General features: G+C 46.0%; 3 protein-coding genes across 3 annotated transcripts; 1 reads left to right on the top strand and 2 right to left on the bottom strand.

Annotated features, from left to right (window-relative positions):
* The first annotated feature begins 72 nt into the window (after window positions 1-72).
* elp1 (elongator complex protein 1) lies at window positions 73-10360 on the top strand. The gene is made up of 34 exons (XM_010900353.4): window positions 73-436; window positions 621-779; window positions 900-1052; window positions 1154-1235; window positions 1359-1439; window positions 1555-1640; window positions 1793-1892; window positions 2245-2335; window positions 2442-2565; window positions 2842-2935; window positions 3137-3367; window positions 3852-4022; window positions 4296-4380; window positions 4465-4629; window positions 4714-4820; window positions 5595-5695; window positions 5923-5976; window positions 6145-6375; window positions 6483-6635; window positions 6851-6930; window positions 7023-7166; window positions 7327-7412; window positions 7494-7642; window positions 7810-7933; window positions 8014-8111; window positions 8190-8391; window positions 8478-8602; window positions 8691-8751; window positions 8848-8961; window positions 9127-9238; window positions 9371-9498; window positions 9731-9882; window positions 9975-10047; window positions 10194-10360. Exons 2-34 carry the CDS (start codon window positions 630-632, stop codon window positions 10259-10261), a joined length of 3975 nt encoding a protein of 1324 aa, XP_010898655.2. The 5' UTR covers window positions 73-436; window positions 621-629; the 3' UTR covers window positions 10262-10360.
* A 112-nt stretch (window positions 10361-10472) lies between these two features.
* Window positions 10473-12109, bottom strand: LOC105028476 (actin-like protein 7A). Its single transcript, XM_010901249.3, has one exon. It carries the CDS (start codon window positions 12107-12109, stop codon window positions 10808-10810), a length of 1302 nt encoding a protein of 433 aa, XP_010899551.3. The 3' UTR covers window positions 10473-10807.
* Window positions 12110-13028: 919 nt separating this feature from the next.
* smu1a (SMU1 DNA replication regulator and spliceosomal factor a) lies at window positions 13029-18196 on the bottom strand. Its single transcript, XM_010900371.5, has 12 exons — window positions 18070-18196; window positions 17451-17661; window positions 16984-17136; window positions 16372-16482; window positions 15950-16078; window positions 15479-15598; window positions 15207-15323; window positions 14970-15097; window positions 14752-14878; window positions 14475-14642; window positions 14213-14365; window positions 13029-13695 (listed from the first exon to the last, which is right to left on the bottom strand). Exons 1-12 carry the CDS (start codon window positions 18093-18095, stop codon window positions 13597-13599), a joined length of 1542 nt encoding a protein of 513 aa, XP_010898673.2. The 5' UTR covers window positions 18096-18196; the 3' UTR covers window positions 13029-13596.
* Window positions 18197-21884: the final 3688 nt, after the last annotated feature.

Here is a 21884-nt window from a genome sequence, read left to right as displayed (position 1 = left end):
CATCTATCCTTCTTCATGGCTGGTGCTTTTGGTTGTTAGTCGGTTCCAAGTGTTGAATGAGGTTGAGGTTATGGGTTTACTTTTACCATGCCAACAAGTTTGATCAATATTTAAAGCGAAATATCCACAGCTCAGTTAATGTCAAGAAAGAAATACATTTAGCTGGTTAACATCGTGTTCATCCATCCGGAAGATTCGGTACTCACTACAAGTAGTTCACGTTCGCGTGTCAGTTAAAACCTTTTATTTTCTTGCACTGCCAATGCAATATCCCTCCGTACAGAAAGAGGGAGACATTGTAAAAAGGATCTTCGGATTTTTAAAAAGTTTTGTCTAGGTTGAAAGGTGAAATCATTTTCTGACAGCGCCGCATCATGTGTGTTGTGTTATCGCTGTGGTACCTTTTGTAGTTCAGTATTATTGGAGCTTTTAGAGGGTAGGTTACTTGTCTTCCACAGTGTCAGTAATTTATGTGACTTTTCCCTGAATAACATGGCTTGTCTCTACACACACAACTGGCTAAAAGTGTCTTGTTATCTTTCCATGTCGGCTAGCTTGCTAGCTGGAGATGATAATGCTAACCAGGTTTACCTCTCAACATCTGTGATTTGTTAAATAAGTTAGGTGCGATGCGGAACCTGAGGTTGCTGAAGAACCTTCGTTGCTCCGAGCTGCAGGGCCCGGGCACGCCGCAGTGTATCTCTGTTCGGACGGACACGGGGACCGTGCTCATCGCATCAGAATTTTCCGTCACCGAGTTGGACCCACGAGCTGGCCAGGTACTATAACTTATAGTATAAGAATACTGCAGCGTTCTCCAATCCTGGTCCTGGACACCCGATGGGTTTTTTATTCCAGCACATCACTAACACAATCAAACTATTTTTTATCGTGCTAAGGTGGTGAATGAGGTGTCCTTGACAGCTGATGGCTACCTTCCGGAAGATGGAAGTGGGACAGTTGTCGGTATCCAGGATTTACCAGACCAGGAGTCTGTGTGTGTGGCGACAGCCACTGGTGATGTAATTCTGTACAACCTCAATACTAACCAGGTATTAAAATGAAGGAGGTCTTTTTACTGAAATAGGCGTGAGATTGCGTTGACATCTTTATCCATAACGTGTGTGTGCCCGCACCCCTGCGCTAATTTCAGCTGGAGTGTGTGGGAAGTGTGGACACTGGCCTGACAGCTATGAGCTGGAGCCCAGACCAGGAACTTGTCAGTCTTACCACTGGTCAGTATACCAAACACGCATCCAGCTAATTACTGTCAGTTATTCATGGCTTCTATCATGAGCCGTCACAAGTTATTGTCTATTTTCCGCTCTCCTTTTGGTCTCTCTTTCAAAACCTTTCAGGTCAAGACACCATTATCATGATGACCAAGGACTTTGAACCAATCACAGAGGTTGGAATACACCAGGATGACTTTGGAGAAGGTAGGGTTAGGGCTGGACTGTCAGATCACTAAAAGTTGGAAAATAATAATGTTACTCTTTTTGCTTATGTACACTATTGATGTGGTTGACCCACCATGTATTTTATGTGTTTCAGGGAAATTCATTACAGTGGGCTGGGGAAAGAAGGAAACCCAGTTTCATGGTTCAGAGGGCAAGCACGCCGCCCAGAGGAAGACGATAGTAAATCAAATTATTACATTTGAAATGTTTCCGTATTAGTCGGAAAACATTTCGGCTCTTACCCAGCTCGACGGTTATTCCGTTTTGATCCTGAGGCGAGCAGCAAAGCACTTTAAGGACGGGTTCTGCCTCTGCTCTCTCGTACGTGACAGGAGGTGCAGTCAGCCTTGCCGTGGGATGACCGCCGGCCAAGGGTGACATGGAGAGGAGATGGCCAGCTCTTCGCCGTGAGTGCCATTTGTCTGCAGACTGGTGAGAACGCACATAGGACCCCCCCCCCCCCCTCCACAGGCTCTGACATGTTGGAATCGCATGTCGTTGCTCATTGATGAAAACCTCTATTACAGCAGACACTCCCTTCAATGTAGTCAACTATATGTATATACTATGTATATAAAATACATTTATGGAAAATAGGTATTTGTAGTTTCATGTGTGTATGTTAGTTAATTGAGAGAGTATGGTCATTTCTTTTTTCTCTTTTTGTTCCTGAAAATTGTCAATTTCGTAGGTTTTCGTCAGTTGGCAAACTCCAAAGAGTGAGTCAAGAATATAGTAGAAAAATGAATATGGTATGTGGTGTTAAATCAGGATGTTGTTTCAGGCGCCAGAAAGGTCAGAGTATGGAACAGGGAGTGTTTCTTGCAGTCTACAAGTGAAACTACCAACGGTCTGGAGCAGTCACTGTGTTGGAAGTAAGATATGTGTGGACTGTCCTTCATCTTAGATGCCACCTTGTGCTGGGGTTTAGGCGATTTAGCGCTGTATGCTAGCTTGATTAAAACCAGCGCTCTGTTTCAGGCCGTCAGGTAGCTTGCTAGCAGCTACGCAGCGTCTTCCCAACAAGCACAGCGTGGTGTTCATGGAGAAAAACGGCCTGCTGCACGGTGACTTCACCCTGCCCTTTGACAAAGAACAGGTTAAGGTAGGTTTCGTGTGCTCCACACTCAACATGGATCTCAGGTCTTTTTCACAGTTAGACAAAATTTTTTCACCTTTTCACCTTATTGTAACGCCTGATTTACTGAAGAAAAGGTACATCTGAATAGATTGAATGTGTGTGTGTGTGTATCCCGAACCATATTCATACTTTGTATATGGCTTTTCAAAAGTGAACATCCTTTCTAACACGGCATCGTTAAGGTTGGTATTTGGAGAGGTCAACTGGTCCTATCTCTCTCTCTCTCTGTGGTTCTTCCAGGTCAAGGAGCTGCTGTGGAACAGTGATTCAACAGTGTTGGCTGTGTGGCTGGAGGACATGATGCCTGGAGACGGGGGCGGGGCCAACACCTACAGTAAGATTCCGCCCATCATGTCTTTTACATATCACACAGGTTCCTCTAAGTGTCTTTCAGTCCATTTGTTGTTGTTTTAGTTATAAACAGAGTACCTACTTAAATATGTTAAACCTATCTGGGATGACTTTCAGCTAGCATTGTCGTATCCAAAATGAAACCTTTGGGGCCAATTGTTTCTGCCGTGTCCACCCCCTCCAGTTCAGCTGTGGACAGTGGGCAACTATCACTGGTACCTGAAGCAGAGCCTGTGCTTCGGTGGCGACCCCCAGCAGGCCCCGGCCTGTGTGAGCTGGGACCCCGAGAGACCCTTAAGGTTGCACCTGGTTACCCGAGGCTGGAACAGCCTGACCTACGACTGGGGTTGGAGCACGGACCGGAGCCACGGGGAGGACGGCCAGGACAACGCCAGCGTGGCCGTGATTGACGGCGGTGAGTCATGGTCCCAACGATGACGTGTTCCTGTGTTTCAGCATGACCCAGAGCACAAACCCATATCGCTGTGGTCACGCAAAACGGCCCACTCACTGTTTGTCGTGAGAGCGCAAAATGACACATCCAGCATTAGACCATATATTTTAATAGTAGTACAATTGTTTCAGATTCACAGATACATGTACTCCGTTAACAGTGGTTTTTGCAACAGTTCATTAGCCAGTGTGAGTAACTTTAGTTTTACGTCATTAAGCCTCTACGTTGCATACATTTCCTCAAATAGATGATGTTTGAACAGTTCAACAGAATTGTGTGTCAGTCTAGACAGTCAGATGAGTAATTCCCTTCAAAGGGCATGAGTAAAAAAAAAAAAAAAAAAAAAAAAAAAAAAAGAAAATGCATTTTTAAAAGTGTTATAAATGAACTCTGAATTGGGACCGTTTTTGATGTCATCCCAGTGTGTAAATGCCTCTGTTTGTAGACAAGGTGCTGGTGTCAACGTTTCGGCAGTGTGTGGTTCCCCCGCCCATGTCAACCTTCGACCTCCAACTAACTGCTCCTGTTAACCTGGTGACCTTCCTCCGGCAGCCCCAGAGGACCAATGAGCTGGCAGCGCTCACGGCCGATGGGCACATCTCTGTCTATGGACAAGGTGGGCTAGGAAGCTTTCGGTCTGCCGCTTCCTGTCTTATCAGGCTCTCCCTTCAACTCCACTCTGTTGTTACATTATCTCTAGGACCTACTGTGTTGTGACATCATCTTTATGGCCTCCTCTGTTGTTACGTTATCTCTAGGACCTTTGCTGTTACATTATCTTTATTAGCTCCTCTGTTACATTATCTGGACCTCCTGTTCCTCTCTCCGCTCCTCACTGTGCTGCTGCGGTTCTGTTCTTTCCACCTTGCTTCTGCTGTCTGTCGTCCAGGTACCGGAGATCAGGTCCAGTTGGAACCCAGAGCGGGAGGATTCCGCTCCGTCTCTCAACCCCTTCAGCTAAAGACCACTTACAGGTGCGACCAGGACAGTCACTCCCTTGCCTTGGTGTGGTATTGCGTCCCAATGTTCCTCTAACGTTGCAGCTGCGTTGCGTTCAGGGTTGCGGTGGAGCAGAAGGCGCCCCTGGCTCTGCGTCTGCTGCTGTGGCTGAGGGAGGACGTGTTCCTGGGGGTGGGGGTCTCCATGGAGGGCCCATCCCAGTCCAGGCTGCTCATCCTGGGACCCTCGGAGGCCGGGAGCCCCCAGCCCACCCTGGAGATCAGGTGGGAATCGAGTGAATACCACGACCTGGCCCTTTGCTGTGCAGGTACAGCGACAGCACCCTTAACTGTGTGTTTGCCCCCCAGGTCGCTGGTGGAGGTGGAAGGCCACGTGATCAGCATGTGTCACGGCGCCAAGACGGGCACGGTGGCGCTGCAGCTGGAGAACGGCCAGATCAGGAGGTTCCTCTGGGGTCCGTATAACCACCACCGATGAGAACAATGCTTGTTGTCTTAACAGCAGTGTCTGTAGTGTTAAGCTGATTATTAACTGTTCTGCAGATCAGTGGTCCACTGGGATCACTCTTGGTTCCATTCATGTTATGTGGCTCCCTACCAGATAGACCAGGTTCAATACCTGTCTCTACCCTTCACCACGATGTCTTCCCCTGTTCCTGGGTCTTCACCACTGTCTCCTCTTCCTGGGTCTTCACCACTATGTCTCCTCTTCCTGGGTCTTCACCACTGTCTCCTCTTCCTGGGTCTTCACCACTATGTCTCCTCTTCCTGGGTCTTCACCACTATGTCTCCTCTTCCTGGGTCTTCACCACTATGTCTCCTCTTCCTGGGTCTTCACCACTATGTCTCCTCTTCCTGGGTCTTCACCACTATGTCTCCTCTTCCTGGGTCTTCACCACTATGTCTCCTCTTCCTGGGTCTTCACCACTATGTCTCCTCTTCCTGGGTCTTCACCACTATGTCTCCTCTTCCTGGGTCTTCACCACTATGTCTCCTCTTCCTGGGTCTTCACCACTATGTCTCCTCTTCCTGGGTCTTCACCACTATGTCTCCTCTTCCTGGGTCTTCACCACTATGTCTCCTCTTCATCTTTCTCTATTTCTCGCTGTTAATAAAAGGTTGGAGACAAAAATCCCATAAACAATAAGTGAGAAGAACGTTCTTTAAAAAACTATTAAATGGATCAAATTAAAGAATAACCAAACCTATTCCTGTCTGTGTGTCTCTAGACTCCCTGAAGCCCAGTGTGGTTGAGTGGCAGGACTCAACTGGCTGCAGAATCAACTTCCCAGATCTCTGTGTGCAGACAGCCCTCTGCACCATAGAAGAGGTTAGACATACACACACAGACACACACAGTGTGTTCTGATCTCAAAGACACACATACCAGACCCACTGTATTCTCTTCTCAAAGACACACACCCCAACTATATTCTGTTCTCAGAGTAAATGTCCTTGAGAGTGTCATTTGGTGCTTCCATCCAGCCGACTATTGGCCAATCGTGTGTCTACCTGCTGGTCTGTGATATAACGGGGACGTTTTTCTAATGTCAACAGGAGCGTCTGCTTGGACTTACAGAGCGATCTCACCTGTTTGTTGGGGACTCTGAGGTATGTCTCTGGGTTTCATTTGGTGGATCCCAGCACACTTTATTTGGGAAAGAAAACCATACTCAAAAGTTACGCGTTACACCAGATTCACAGAACATTCATGGAAACATTGTATACAGAACAGCATCACACATGCATGTGTCATTGCCTGCCTTTGTTCGTCCCCAGGTGGCCTCCAACGTTTCCTCCTTCGTGGTCTACGACGACTTCCTCCTCCTCACCACACACTCGCACACCTGCCGCTGCCTGCGCCTCAGCACGCTGACGGTCAAAGGTCTGCAGGAGGCCCTTGCTTCAGACGGAGGTCAGAACGACCAGAACGACGAGACCCTGCGCAGGGTGGAGAGGGGCTCCAGAATCGTCACCGTGGTTCCGCTGGACACCAGGCTCGTTCTACAGGTCCGATAACAGAATCCGGTTACAGCCGAGGTTTTGGCACTGCATTCCTGGTCACGACGATGTTGAGTATAGTGCGTGTGTGTGTGCGTGTGTGTGCGTGCGTGTAGATGCCTCGCGGTAACCTGGAGACGATTCACCATCGTGCGCTGGTATTGGCCCAGGTCAGGAAGTGGCTGGACGGTCTGAATTTCCGAGAGGCCTTTGAGTGCATGAGGAAGCTGCGGATCAACCTCAACCTGATGTACGACCACAACCCCAAGGTAGGCAAACCCACGGCTGGGTCAGTCTCCAGGCCAGACCTGCCTGTGACCTGGTGGCAAATAGCACCAGATTCAGGAAGTTGTGTCTCCGGTCCTGCTGAGAAGAGACTGGTTTTGTTGGGGAAAGCATATAAATTCCCCAAAAGCACAATTTATAATTCAAAAGGATTTGGGACGTTTAGTGTATAATATCGCCTGTGGTTGCATCCTGGAAGGTGTTTCTGGAGAATGTGGAGATCTTCCTGAGACAGCTGGACTCTATCAGTCACATCAACCTGTTCCTCACAGAGCTCCGGTAAGACCTGTAGCCTTCTGGCAACTGGGAGACCGAAGCCATTAACAACGCATTAGTTGGTTTCTACTATGTGGTTATTATTTATTTCTCAGGGAGGAAGACACCACAACGACAATGTACCCATGTCTACCGAACTCTACTGTCCCTGTCCAGCCTGCCCCTGGGCCTTCTGGGAAAAAGGTGGACATTGTGTGCGACGCGTTGCGCTCCACCATGGAATCTATGGACCAGCACAAGTATGCGTGACCTTTTTATGCGGGTCATACCTTCTGTTAATGAAAGCCAAGAGCGTGTCATTTTGGTAATTTCTTGAGCACCTCGACTAGTGTTGTGCTGAGGTCATGTGTTTTGTTTACAATGTAATTTATCCTGTACCACTGTCCCTGTCGCCCACAGATACTGCCTGTCTATTTTGACGACACACGTGAAGAAGACTGTTCCAGAACTAGAGGTCGCCCTGCAGAAAGTCCATGAGCTAAGAGGTAAAAAGAAAGACGGAGATATTGACAGGAGCCAAGGAAAATGGCCGGCAGCATGTGTAAGGTCTCTGTGTCTGTGTCTAGTAAACCCACCGAGCGCTGCCACCGCTGTGAGTGCAGAGGAGGCCCTGAAATACCTGCTGTTCCTGGTCAATGTCAATGAACTGTATGAACACTCTCTGGGCACCTATGACTTTGACCTGGTCCTCATGGTGGCAGAGAAGTCCCAAAAGGTGAGTGTCAGTAGAATACTACTGAACTGAACGAAGAAGCCCCCTAAACAAACCTAATAGTTCTTTGTTTACAGTAAGACGGCGTGACAAGCGTGCGACTTTGATACACTTTTATGTGCGTCAAAGCAGATTTATTATTCTTTGCCTTCCCTAAAATCATTTAAAAGGACCCCAAAGAGTACCTCCCCTTTCTGAACATGCTGAAGACCCTGGAGCCAAACTACCAGCGCTACACCATCGACAAACACCTCAAAAGATACCGGAAGGCGCTGCATCACCTCAGCAAGTGTGGTGAGTGTCCGCGGGAATTAACAGTGGACTGGGTGGATCCAGGGTGAATAAGCTAAACAGGGTGTGATGTTTTACTCCAGGCGAGGAGCACTTCACGGAAGCCCTGAATCTGGTGAAGGACCAGAGGCTGTATGGCGAAGCCCTGGGGCTCTACCCGGCGAACAGCTCCCAATACAGGGTAACGCATCGCATTTCCCGAAGCATGTAACCACGCCGTCCCTTACTGCTGACCTCCAACCCCTGACCCCCTGTGCAGGCGCTGAGCTGTGCCTACGCTGAGTACCTAGTGGCTCAACACCAGCCTGAGCAGGCCGGGTTGCTGCTGTGGCGATGCGGCGAGGCGGCCCGCGCCCTCCAGGCCTTTGTGGGCGGCGCCAGCTGGAGAAACGCCCTCTGCGTGGCCGAGCAGATCCCACTGCCGCCCGACCAGCTGGCGCTTCTGGCCAGGGACTTGGCAGGTACGGCAGCCGGTGCTTAGCTCGGCCATCGCGACTCTCTGGTGTTTCAGTCTCGTTTGGTTTCACATTTCTCCCTGTCGTTTCAGAGAAACTGATAGAGCTCAGGAGGTATACAGAGGCGGCCGTGTTGCTGGAGCAGTATGCCAAAGACTGTGAGGAGGCCATCTCGGCTCTGATCACAGGTGCAGTCTGGGAAGAGGCGCTTCGACTTGTGAGTTAACATGATGGCCACCAGCCTGATTAACACGCTGTGAACTCCCAAAACAAGACAAGATGACCTGTTCTTTTCTCTGTTCTAGGTGTATTTGTACAACAGACAAGACATTATTGAAACAAACCTCAAACCAGCTCTCTTGGAAGGTCAAATGATGGCAAATGCAAATGAAAATACATTTGTTATCGATGTAATATGTTTAGCACCATATTGCCTTTATGAACACCGTTTTCTCTCTTTAGCGTTCAGTTCTCAGACCTCCTTCTTGGAAGCTCAGAAGGCGATGTTCATTCGCCACAAAACCCGTCTGGCTGTGGTACGGGAGCTCAAAGAAAAAGCCAGGCTGGAGTTACTCGGTAGGAGGACATTACTTACGCAGTCTTGGTTAACCCGGAACTAAAGTCATGTGTGATTGGTCAGATAATCAATGAAAGAAAATGTTGGTGTAAAACTAGTAATAGTTTTAGGCTTCTGAGAAACGACCTTGATCCATCTGTCTGTTTTTCACCATCTCTTCCTAGACGAGGATGTCCCAGACTGCCCAGAGGCAGAGCTCTACTCTGAGGCCAGTAGTGTGATGACAGGTAGCCACGCCGGCTCCAAGTACTCCCACAGTAACTCTCGAATCTCCTCGTGAGTCAGCCCTGGGAACATCTCTCTGAAATCACACGAGGTGCCCAGTTTGGGCCGGTAAATGCGCTGCTGAGACTTGGCAGCGAGGTATCGGCCGTCTCACTGTCATACAATCTGACCTCTGTCCCTCAGGAGGTCGTCGAAGAACCGGCGGAAGGCAGAGCGTAAGAAGCTGAGCCTGAAGGAAGGAAGCCCCCTGGAGGACGTGGCTCTGCTACACGCACTGACAGAGGTCATACACTGTGTTGACAAGATGAGAGGTGGGTGGAGCACATTCTTACTGCTCTGCCATTTTTCCCTCCACCATTTTTTGTCCAGTCGGGCAAATCTTAAACTCCTAGTAATATTCATTTTTCCAATATTTCTCAGCAGACTCAAAGTTATCTGGTGGAACAGTTTTCAGTGGTTTCGTTCATGTTTGTCCTAGTGATACTTCTAAGATGGTGTGGGAAGGCTATGGTCATGGACAGTGTCTTTCCCTTCCCCCTGCAGAGGAGGTGCACAGCCTGCTGAAGGCCCTGGTGCTGTTTCAGTTTGACGGACAGGCAGGGAGGCTGCAGCAGGCCTATGGGGAGGCTCTCCTATTGATTGAGGCGGGCATTCCTGAGGTGTGGCAGGAAGGACTTCAACCGACCCAGGCCCCGGTGGGAGACCACGCGCACTCTCACACACACTACACACTTGCTCTGAAGAATGGGTGTATTTATCTTGCATGTGTTGATGTTTTCTTTGTCAGGTCACTGGTCCAAACTCCACCGCCAACAGCATCATGGCCTCATTTCAGCAGCCAAGACACTCGGTTACACAAGGTCAGTTTTAAATGTAGTATTAGATATATAATATAATATAATTATAGTTTCTTTACTGATGTCAGATGGTCATATCAAATATTTATTTTTCCCTTTTAGTGAATTGACTAAGTAATCTATAGATATTATTCTGTTGCTTTTCACAGAGTCAGAGATGCCCCCGGCCCCAAAGATGAGAAATGGTGTTAAGTGGAAGCTGAGTATTCTGAAGTAGCCTTTTCTTTTTTCTACATTGTAAAGCAATCATCTTCAAATTTAGCCAATTAATAAAGCTGTGTCCTGGGTCTTTTATGACTGCAGGATAATGAACAGAGCTCAGTGTTGTTTTATCTCCTAATGAAGTGTGGGTAATGGGTACAGTGCCAGAAGAAAGCATTTGCCCCTTTTTGAGATTTTCCTATCTCAAACCAAGACATATCACGTTTACATTTCAGTTATTAGCCAAATGTTCTTATTTGACACAGTGACTGCAACCAAACACTTCCTGTAGTTATGTATTAGTCTCTCACCTCATTGTGAAGGAGTTTTAGTCCACTTTAATAAAGAATGACTTTAACTTGACATTTTTCCGAGTGAAAATGGTTCCCTTTATCAGATATTCGTTTGATTTAAAATGGGAAGACATGCAGTGTAAAACAATGCACAAGTAGAAATCTACAAGGATGGCAATTATAACTTTAAAAGGCAATCAGTCCATCTTTCAATGTAGTTTATTTACGGTTATTTGCCAACCACAGAGGTACATTTCACTATGCAGCTTTTAGAAACATTTTTGATAAATGAAAAGGGGCCCTTTTTCCTCATAGTCTTTCTTATCAATCCAGAGTGACTGGAAAGAGGACAAGGAGGCCAGTATCGAACCTCCGAGCCACACTGCATTCTTACGTTCAGCGGATGCCACGACAGAGGTCTCACCGAATGGCGCGATCTGGTTGAGCTCGCTCCGCAACCGTTCCTGAAAACCCCTGAACATTGTGGAGCCACCGCATATTAGGATGTTGTGTAACATGTCACTCTTAAGGTTGATATCACATTTATTAATACAGTTCATGACCAAAACGGGTAGACCTGGCTCGCGGGACTCAATCAAACTTGGCTGGAATAGCACCTCTGGACAAAGAAATCGCTCCTTTCCCAACGAGACAGAATTTCCGTCTGGAAGCGTGTACTGCATTGCAGTGTCGTTTTTTCTTAACTCAGTGTCTACGTCAGGGGCCACATAACACGCATTTACCTTGATTTCATCCATTTGTCCTAATTTGTCACAATAAACGTGTTTTTCAGACTGTTGCAGTAACTTCTGTAAGTAGAGTTCAACGCTTCGCCCCGCGTATTCTGCGCGTGAGGTACAACTTGGCATGTAGTAGCCGTCATCAATCGGGACTGCGTAAGAGCATCCGTGTCCGCACTCCAAAACCAGTCCACTTGTCCTACCATAAGAGTACATGGATAGAACTGATTGGGTTTCGATGAATATTGCTGGAGTGCTAAATCTCTCGAACATAACTTCGGCAAACTTTTCTCTGTTGGTGGGCGGACTAAGAGGCGGGTCACTTAAAAGCACGGCGTACTCCTCGCTTGGCACGCGTAAAGTTTCGAATGCGTATTCCCACAGTCTTTCCACGGCGTCCCATTCTGTTATTATGCCATTGTGCACCGGCTGGATGTGCGACATGTCAAGCTTGTTAAGGATTTCGCTCCCAACACAGCCGAGTTTGTAATCTGATTGGCCAGGGTGCGCCAGACCCAAAACACTCGGAATAATGCACGAGGGCGCTCCGGCTCCAGCGAAACCTGCTTTAAAGTATCCGGTCCCCACATCGAAGACTACAGCATTGGGGCACTTCAACGTATCCTGTGGATCGGACTCCTCTTCGCCAGGCTCCGTTGAAGGTTTACAAGACGTTGACGGCTTAGGGTTCTCTGTATCTGTTGTTTTGTTTGATTTTAAGTCCTTTTTTCTCCTCTGGCTTTTCCCTTTTTCGTTCACCCTAATTAATTTGGCGACTTTTGCAGGACCCTCACATGGAAAAATCGGATCCACAAAAGCGTCGATATCCATATTTTTTATTGCATGATGTTAATACATATGTGGTTAAGCACGCAAAACCCTTAAAGCTCCGTGCTTTGATCATTAACACAAATTGAATCCGCAAGTCATCATTATGACGTCAAGCGTCACAATCAATAACGTCATAGTCATGCACAAAACCGTTAAAACGAAAAATAAAACTTCTAATTGACCACGGGCACACTGTAAAGTAATTTGAAAAAGTTACGTGGTAAACCTACCTGGCATTTGACTAGCTTGCTCCAAGGCACAGTTAAGATTGTTCAATAGGTTACAGTATCTTGGACTTTCCAAATCTACAATTATACCACCTCTGTCTAGCCTATACAGACGAGTTGCAAGGGAAGAGCCTTTGAGAGAAAGCAGCAATTTTAAGTGCCTTGAGTTTGTTAAATGGCATTGGCATCTGTATTGGAACCGGGTTCCTGTGGTCAGATTAAATTGAAATAGATTCCTTAAGATTCTGATGTACAGTATAGTTGGTTTGAAGTGTGTTCAATTAAATATATTGAAGTATTACTTTCCCTAAAAAAAAAGCTATTTACTGGAGCAGAAACAAGCAAGACAATACAATGTTGAGACAAGACTTGATAGAGTAGAACTCTAGAAGTCAGAAAGTCAGTCAAAAGAAATGTTTGTATTCAGTAGAAAGCCAAACCCCCTCAACTGTAAGCTATAGCCCAACTTGTGAAACTAAACCCTAAAAAGCTTATTTTAATACCTAGATTGTTACCTAGAAATGTGTATTTGATGGTGAGTCTCACAACCTTTCAGAAGGATTCTCCTGAAAGAATATTCTGAATTCTCAAAACAAGGCATACACCCCATTTGATGCTATGTGTTCGATAATCCAGTTCTGCACTAACACTCAATAACAGGGCCGCTCATTAAAGAAAACACTGTCCACATATTCCTGGTCAAATATCTTTAATGGCTCAGACAAATATTCCATGTAAAATGTAAATCCAGGCTACCACTGACACTTGGTGTAATAACTATAATCCATGCATTGCACATGAAGCATGTGGGGAAAAAATATTGTCAGATAGGAGACACAAGAAAATGAAAAATCACAATGAGTCTTACAGCAAAGACAAATGACAGCCCTTTCTGTTCTGCTGTGAAACAAATCTACACCATGGCTGACACACAAAATTCTAAATATCCAACCAGATGTTATTGGACAAAATGCAATAAAAAAATATTTACATGAAGTAAAAAAAAAAAAAAAAAGGTTATTAAAATAAAATACACCCGTCTGCACTTCCAATACCCCAGTGTTTCCTCTTGTTTAGATTCTCTCTTTGGAGTCCCGACCTGGACAGCCAACTGAAATCAATTAGTTCTGACTAACAGAACTAAACAAGACCTTACCCACCATGGCTAAATGAAGGCCTAGGGGAAACACTGCACAGTCCCAAGGGAAGAGCAGCTGGCATGCCGATGGAAGGGGCTTGCTGGATTAAGCAGTGCTACGCTCATGGTTTCCAGAGCTTGAGTAGGCCGTCCTCGCTGTAAGTGGCGATGAGGTTCTGGTGGGGGTGGTGGGCAATGCCGATCACATCCTTCTCATGGACCTGGGACAGAGAGACCAGAGGGAATGGTGAGAGAAGTCAAAGAAAACCTTCAGGCCTTCTCAACTGGCGGGTGGCACCCAAGAAGTGGGTCCAGAGGCCGACCTAGTTGAGGCCCACTTCTTTAGAGCGTGGCCAATCATGACCAGGTCACAATGATCAGGCTTGGGGGTTCTTAAACTTGAGCCAGTCACACGTGTACACCATTTTACATTGAAGCAATCAAGCGGACACTTATCCATCCAGTAACAGCTTTGTTTGAAACCACCCCTGGCCTAAAGGTGCTGGAAATGCATGCTAAGAGCTCTGATGCCGACAATTTCACACAAAGGAATTAGGCTGCAGCACTGGGATGTTAATCAGCCTTGGATGGCCAGGATCTCAGCCCAGTTGAATAATAGGCCTCATGCCCATCATTCCAGTCAACAATCATTACAGGAAATAGTAATTCAACCATGAAAATCTGCATAGCACTGCAAGAGAGACTCAGAGAGTTATCATGAAGATGGCATCACCGTACCGTCAGGGTTCTCTCCAGCTTGCCCGTCACCGTGCTGAAGCAGTAGAGCACGAAATCCTCCCCGACACAGTAGATCCACTCACCGCGGGGAGACAACGTACAGCACACAAAGTCTCCTCCCTCTCTCTTACCAGAGCTGAAACTCCTCACGATCTGGGGGGGGGAGAGGGAGGACGCGTCAGTAGGAGAACCACACGGGGACGACGACGACGACGGGGGGGGGGGGGGGGGTGATATTAGGAGGGCCCCGACGAGCACTGACCTGTCCCTGCATGTTCATGATGACCACCGTGTTGGAACGGTTGCACACTACAAAATGCTCCGGATTCTTGGGCAGCAGGACGACGTTGTTGACCGTGATGTCGGTGCCGGCTGAGGTGCCGAGGGACTTGAAGGTGTTGGTGCATTCCGTGGTTTTCATGTTCCACACCTGGCAAAGAGCACCACACAGAGTTAACACCCAAATGCCGGCAAGACACCCCACCCCCCCACCCCCCCACCCCCCCTGGCTCCTAGCGGCTGTCAGGGAGGGCTCGTACCTTCACCGTCCCGTCAGAGGAAGCGCTGATGATGTGGTGGCCGTCCGGTGTGAACGTCGCCTCGTTAACAAACGACGAGTGGCCTCTGAACTCTTTCAGCGACTTGCCCGACTTCAGCCCGTGAACCCTGTGTAACGCCGACAAAACAAAACAAGGCATGGTTCATCACTGGGGACCACTACTTAACAGAATAAAAGTCAGAGTAAAAAGAGGGTTACCTTATTGTCTGGTCGAAGGAAGCGCTCAGAAGCTGGCTGCTGTCCTTGCAGAAACTGAGACAGGTCACCCCTTTACTGTGGGCTCGCTCAAAGCGCCTCAAGCACTGGCCACTCTGGATCTTCCACACCTAGTGGGCGACAAACAAGGTGGTGAGAGTCCACTCAGACCGGGGGAACGGAGTGTGAACCGTGAGCAGCCCACGGTATCAGTGTCAGAACCACAGTGACAGTACGGACCTTTATTTTGCCATCCTGTGCCCCCGTGGCTAACATCTCTGTGTCCCTGCTGAAGCACATACACAGGACCGCGTCGTCCATCATCATGAAGTTGTCCTGCGCCTGGTACTTCAGATCCTATTTCACACCAACCACAGCCCGCACCCGCACCCGCACACACACACACACACACACACACACACACACACATTAGATCGACGTTTAAAAGGAGGAAGCATTAAAAAAGACATTAGAAATTCAGTATATTTCCCAAATCCGAGGGTCACGCACACCTTTCGGATTTTGCCGGTGGTGAAGTTCCAGACCTCGATGAAACCATCGACTGACCCTGTGACCAAGTACTGACCATCAGGAGAGAAGCGGGAACACTCCACGTGGGACTTCTGACCAAACTAGTGAGAATAACATTTCAACATTATAAGACATGAGTAGCACTCCTTCAAAATCAAATAATCCTTTACCGGTTACGTTCCCAGATTTGCCGATGTTATGGCATATGCGACTAGCTCAAACAATGCTGTAAAATGCCTAACAAATTCACAAAATACCAAAATGCTAGTGTCCTAGTTGATTTTATCATACATTAAAAGGTATTCATGCAGTAAAAAAATTACAAAAACATTACCAAAAACATAACCAATCCAGTACCATTGAGACACAGGAGCCTGTGCTGCATGAAAGCTCTGGCCAACATGAAGCATCTCATATGACAAACCCAGGGCCAATCCCTCAGCCGGGAATACCTTGATGTGTCGGGCCAGCTGCGTTGGGAAGCGCTCCTCCTCCACATCCTTCACCGCTGCCTTGCCCCTGAACAGATCGATGGTCATGCCAGGTGGCAGGAGACCCTGGTGCTGCTGCCACTTTAGAGACTGAGAGAGAGAGAGAGATGTGGTAAAAATATGGTGTTTAAAATACCAATGTTTAGGGTCAATTCCATTTTAATTCCAGTCACCCAAACACCAATTCAAAACGTTCCTTGATGAAGAGCACTGATATTTCAGGGCCATTCCTGAATTAAGCGTAACCTGCGATATATACCAGTCCTATGGAATATAAGATGTCACACCAAGCCCCTACACAACATTAGCATGGTCATAAATGACACAGTGCTGAGTTAAAGTAGAGAGATGGTTGCCCCGGGACACGGGAACAGGTCACCCACCTGCCCCAACAGGGCCATGAGACGTGAAGGGGGCACCACGCTGACCTCTCCGGCCAGGGCCTGGGCGATGGCCACGCGTCGCTTCTCCTTACTGCTGCCGTCCGGGTACGCCTGGAGGAGAGACACCACACAGCCACAGAAGAACATGACGAAAAACCATGACGGCATCCGAGAGGCCAACCCCACACTACAGCGGTACATTGGTACTGTGGTGGTTAAGACAGCTAGACCACCCCAAGCCACAACTCCCATACCACGATGCAAACTATTAATCTGTGAGCCCTTTTGACTATGATAGAACAAGCAAATCAATTTCAGATCGGGATTTGTTTGCTTGGTAGATGCAACGCGTGGGCTGTTTTCAAATGTCCCAGTTTAGCAAAATCTCTCCATTTATATGATCTGAACCAAGCTGTGAGACGGTGTGTGTGTATAAGGAATAATTTGTACGTCTTAGTCATATCACAACAAATAAATATATTAACAATAAATCTACACATTAAAACAAATAACATATTGAAGTGAGTGAGCAAACAAACGCGTAAGGAGCTATTGATTTTAACATTATCAGGGAAACGGTAAGTCTCGCCTAGTGTAATGTAGTCCACCCACCTCTCTGGGGTCGAAGTAGGATCGAGCCAGCAGGTTCTCCAGGTGGATGTATCTCTCTGGTTGGGTCTGCTTCAGCATGATCATGGGGTCTGTTTGCCTTAGCAGAGACCTGGCCGCTCCCAACTCTCTCAACTCAATGAGCTCCAACACCACCTGGGGAGGCACGCAAAAACCTATTAACCATCCATCTTACAGGAAAGGGATTTACATTATACAACCCACCCCAGAGACCCGAAACCCATCCACTACCAAGTACCCCCGAACAGTCTCAGTACTAGTAGTCAAGTAGGCCCTTTTTATTGGCTCATTTTAAATGTATTTTTTCACGTCTTCTATTGAATTGTTAGGATTTTGTTGGAATGGACTATTAAAACTGTTTCCAGAGTAGAGTTAGACGGGAAATACAGTTCTGGTGTACACCATTTTCAAATGTAACACATCAGCACGGCTCGTGAAGGTGGACTCACCTGTTCATACAAGTCTATCAAAGTCTTATCAGGGAGCTTGAGTGACTGGATAGCTTGTAGCACGGTGTCCCAATGGCCACTGTTGATGTCTGCCACGAAACTCTCGATACTGTCCACTGTGTTCAAAGACACAGTGGTCTCTTCCTGTAGGGTGGTCAATGTCCGGTGCAGATTGTTCTCTTTCAAGTACTGCATTATCAGACGAATCACGCTGCAAAATCAAGTTAGAGTCCATCAAGGTGTGTAAACGTTTCATACAAGACAGACTCAGTCTGGTTATCCGACTCGGTCACAGGCTAACGCTAGCTAGCGAGCCAGCTGGGTGGTTTGGCTAGCGATGTACAATAGTTAAAGCAATCGGCAAATGTATAGGAACGTTAGTGGTTCTACACAAACATTAGTTATATGCCTGAAATACTAGCGCGGCAATCATGGTAAAAATACAACGCTTGCTAATGAAACAGGCTTGCTAGCTTCGTTAGCTTAGCGGACGATGGATAATGCTGCTTGCAGATTCTGGTACTAGGCCTCAAACGAGTTTAGAGCCACGTGAATCATAATACAAAAATAAGTCATAAAACAATTTCCTTTTGCAAATATGAAAAGTTAGACAACTTACTCTGCGGATTCAACCTCCAAAGACATGATTAAATCACCAATAAGTTGATAGTTATGAAAAGACAATTCAAGTCAGACGAAAAAGAGGACGAACGTCTTAGAAGTGGGAGGAGTTTCCGAAAGAAAAAATGTGTTTCCAAAATAAAAGTCAAAAAGTAAAACGTCCACTAGATGGAGCCCTTGTAACTTACTAAGCTAAATGTGGTAAACCTTGTTAACTTGTTTCTAGACGCAATCATCTGGGTTTGTAATATACAGCTGATATACCATGTAAAAGGTCTGTATCCAAGCATTCTGTATTGCTGCGTAAACATGTACCGCCATTAACCGAGGTATATTGGCCATAAATCGCACCTTCTCATGCCCTATTGCTTAATAAGTAAAGGCTTTTGCTGTGCTTCCTTCATCTACCTACAAATTCAGAGCGTTGGGCGAGTTCCAGAGATTAACGTTGATCAAGATGTTGACAAGTGCTAGTTACCCCCGGTCAATAAATGGATAAAATGCGTTTAAGTTGTCAAATGCTATGAACTGGATGGGCTTTACAAAAACACGGTTATTTAAGGGCCTGACGGGTAACTGCAGTTGCTATCGAGTCGTATATGCTGAATGTTACTGCATAGGCTATCTACCTTACTGGTCGTAGCGACTTCAATTAATAAAAACAAGACTCGTGCGAGTGTAAAGCCTAATGGGTTCTATTTATCATTCTTTTGAAGGGTTGCCTGGCCTCTAGTTTTGAAAGTACAGCAGTGCTCTCAAACGAAAACATGTGCTCGTGATTTTTTGGTGTTCTACCGTCATCGGTTTTGTGCTAGCTGTATTTGTGTGTTTGTGCAATTCGTATATTTCATTTTTATGATATTATATATGAATTCAGTTGGGACTATATTATATACAAAATGGTTACCAGGATCCTGGACCCCATTTGTGTTGTGCACAGCCAAAAATACATTATACTCCTAGATGAGAGAGGAATTTGGTGGCAATATCAAAAATCACTTGATATTTATTAATGATTGTCTACATTTACCATGGGGTTAAGTTTATGGGTAGATAATAACACAACATCTTTTAGATTTGGTTTGGAAAGATTTTACCCCATTTTCTTTCAAATGGCAGCCTTTTTGGGTAGGTGCCCTGGATGACTGAAAGATGGAATAATATCTGACATTGCTACTTCAGATCTTCAAAATGTAATAAAATCATGAAGTATTAATGTGATAATCATATCACGAGGCACACAATTAAACAATTTTACTATTGGATGCAGCATCAAAGCATTCCCACGTTAATCAGCAACAAAAGGCTTCTAGACTCCTTACCTCAACCTTCTTGGTAATATAAACATTACAATAAATCAATAACCTGCTCTTCAGGATGAGATCTTCACCTCTCAATCACAGAGACATGGTCCTACCAATATTTGTGTTGAAATCATTTTTCTACGGTATATTTATTAATCCAGGTACCTGCTTCATTACACCATTTACAAACTCCATTTTAATTCTTTTTTTATTCCATCCCAACCAGTCTACAAATTGAAAGTAAATTCTTATTTACCAATCTTACCCAGAGCAAGTTATAGTCGCGAAAAACATACTTTTCCCCCCGTAAAAAACTGTTTATGAATGGTTCCATAAGGAGCACGAATGTAACATAACCAAAGCCAATTACACGCCTCTATAAACATCCCAAATGGCCTCCTCCATCCCTGCATGGTCATAAATGGGCCATGCCACTTGACACCATTTCCTGCTTCTCCCCAGTTTTTCAACAGGGGGAGATAGGTCCACATTTACACAGACCCATTTCAATGTTCTCTGCAGTGAAGGTCTTTCAAGGTTAGAATGCTCAGTGCTGCTGCACCAGACCAGCTCATAGTTCATGTAAATGTGTCCTGGTGGGGACATTGGCTCAGTCCGTCTCTGAACATCACCCTAATTGCCAATACATTTGGCAGACTGCAATTCATGCATGGTTATTGAACATACCCCGGTAAAAGCCAAATAATTGCCTCCTCCCACGTCCCCATTTGAAACCACATTGGCTTTCATTGTTCGTATTTGAGATTTTGATTGGCACGTGTAACATCTATTGTCGCTTTATATCCCATATTTGGAATACTATTAGCTGTCCGGTTCCACCCATGATGACCCTTTCCCACGATAGCATTAAATACATGACCTTGTATGAAAAAACTAAATATGCCCGTTTTATCACATTAATACAGACCTGAGAGGTTTTTCATGTGTTTACCCAGCTGAGGCACTACACGGGGGGCCATTCATTTGTCCTAAGAAGCTTTTTTCCTCTGTTCACTAATGGCTAGTGTGTGCATTAGTCTGCTCTCAAGACTGAACCAGGGGTGGGTGGGGATGGATAATAGATAAGGCCGATTTTTCTCTCTAGGCGGCTTCTCTCCTGGATCCGAGCCTCCCTATTGGTAGATCCATCATTTTCCCTACACCTCATTGGAAAGGGGATTCATTGATAAGCCACTATTGATCCTTCTGTCTCCCAGGCTGAGAGAAGAGAAAAGGAAAATGAGAGGGAGGATACTAAACCGAAGGGCTAACCTATTCAATATGCTGTAAAATTCACACAGCTTACGATGTAAACAAAGCCCTCTCAATTGGACGTTTTCATTTCCAAACCAGCTTGCATTGGAATAAAATGAATCAAGGCGCAGGACCACCATAGAACGCAATGGTGACAATGAGACGGTGTCAGTGAGTCAATGCATCCACACACACACACACACACACACACAGACACACACAGATGTACGGCTGTCCTGAATATCCTGGCTTGGACAGATAGATGGCAGATGGGCATCCCGCTACTGCTATGTTTTATCTATCTGCTGCTACAACTGGCTGAACATACTGTACATAAATTACCTGGTACCCCTGCACATTGAGCTATTGAAACAAGGTACTTGTATTCATATAATCGTGTATTTATTTATTTTTGTTTATTAATGTAATGCGTGTGACCATGCATACTGCATTCCTGCTGCTGCTATTTTCTGTCTTTCACTTTTATTTACATATTTTCTGCATTTTCCAACAAGGGCTGGTAAATATACCAAGTCACTGCTAGTGTTTACAAAGCAAGTGAGAGCATCGGATTTCAATTTGAGCCTTCTTGCTTTGGTGCCTGGAAGTCTGGGGTCACCATAGGGGGGGGGGGACTGTTCGTCGCTGGAAATACAACTAGGCTGTTCCAAGTTGTAGTTTCACAAAAAGTGATGACACAACTGGGTGTTTTGAAGAGCGTTGGCACTCTCTTTTCAGGCACTACGCTGTCTCCTCGGCTGAGCTCGCTGCCCGGATTTAAGTAACTGTGACATGCACAAGGTTGGTTCTGTATTGTCAAGTAGTTCCAGCACTGTAAGTGAGATTTGTTGTTTCGACTGCATAAGAGGTCTGTATTAACATTACAGGATAAGACAGTGCATTGTCAGTTCAAATGCCGATCAAAGAGATATTTGTCAGGTGGTAGGATGTGTTGGCTGTAATGTAACTAGAAACTTTGTAATTGAAAAAAAAGGAAGGAAATGTGAACGCATCACACGTTACCACATAAAGTCAATAAGCCACCAGAAATTATGCTAAATCCTGTCACAGCGTAAGCTGTATTAGACTACTGTACTGCACCCCACACGAATTGGCTCATGTGTTCTTATGTCTTGAAAGATTCAGCAGTTTGCTTGTTACAGTAAGAAGACAACAAGCTTGTTATCTGTCATTGAAGGTGTAAATAAGTGACAGGCTATGGGTTGAATGTGACTTGTCGTTTTTTAATCCTTCG

This window comes from Esox lucius, chromosome 4 (assembly GCF_011004845.1).
Source record: "Esox lucius isolate fEsoLuc1 chromosome 4, fEsoLuc1.pri, whole genome shotgun sequence".
Classification (NCBI taxonomy): domain Eukaryota; kingdom Metazoa; phylum Chordata; class Actinopteri; order Esociformes; family Esocidae; genus Esox; species Esox lucius.
This window is presented reverse-complemented; position numbering and strand designations above follow the sequence as displayed.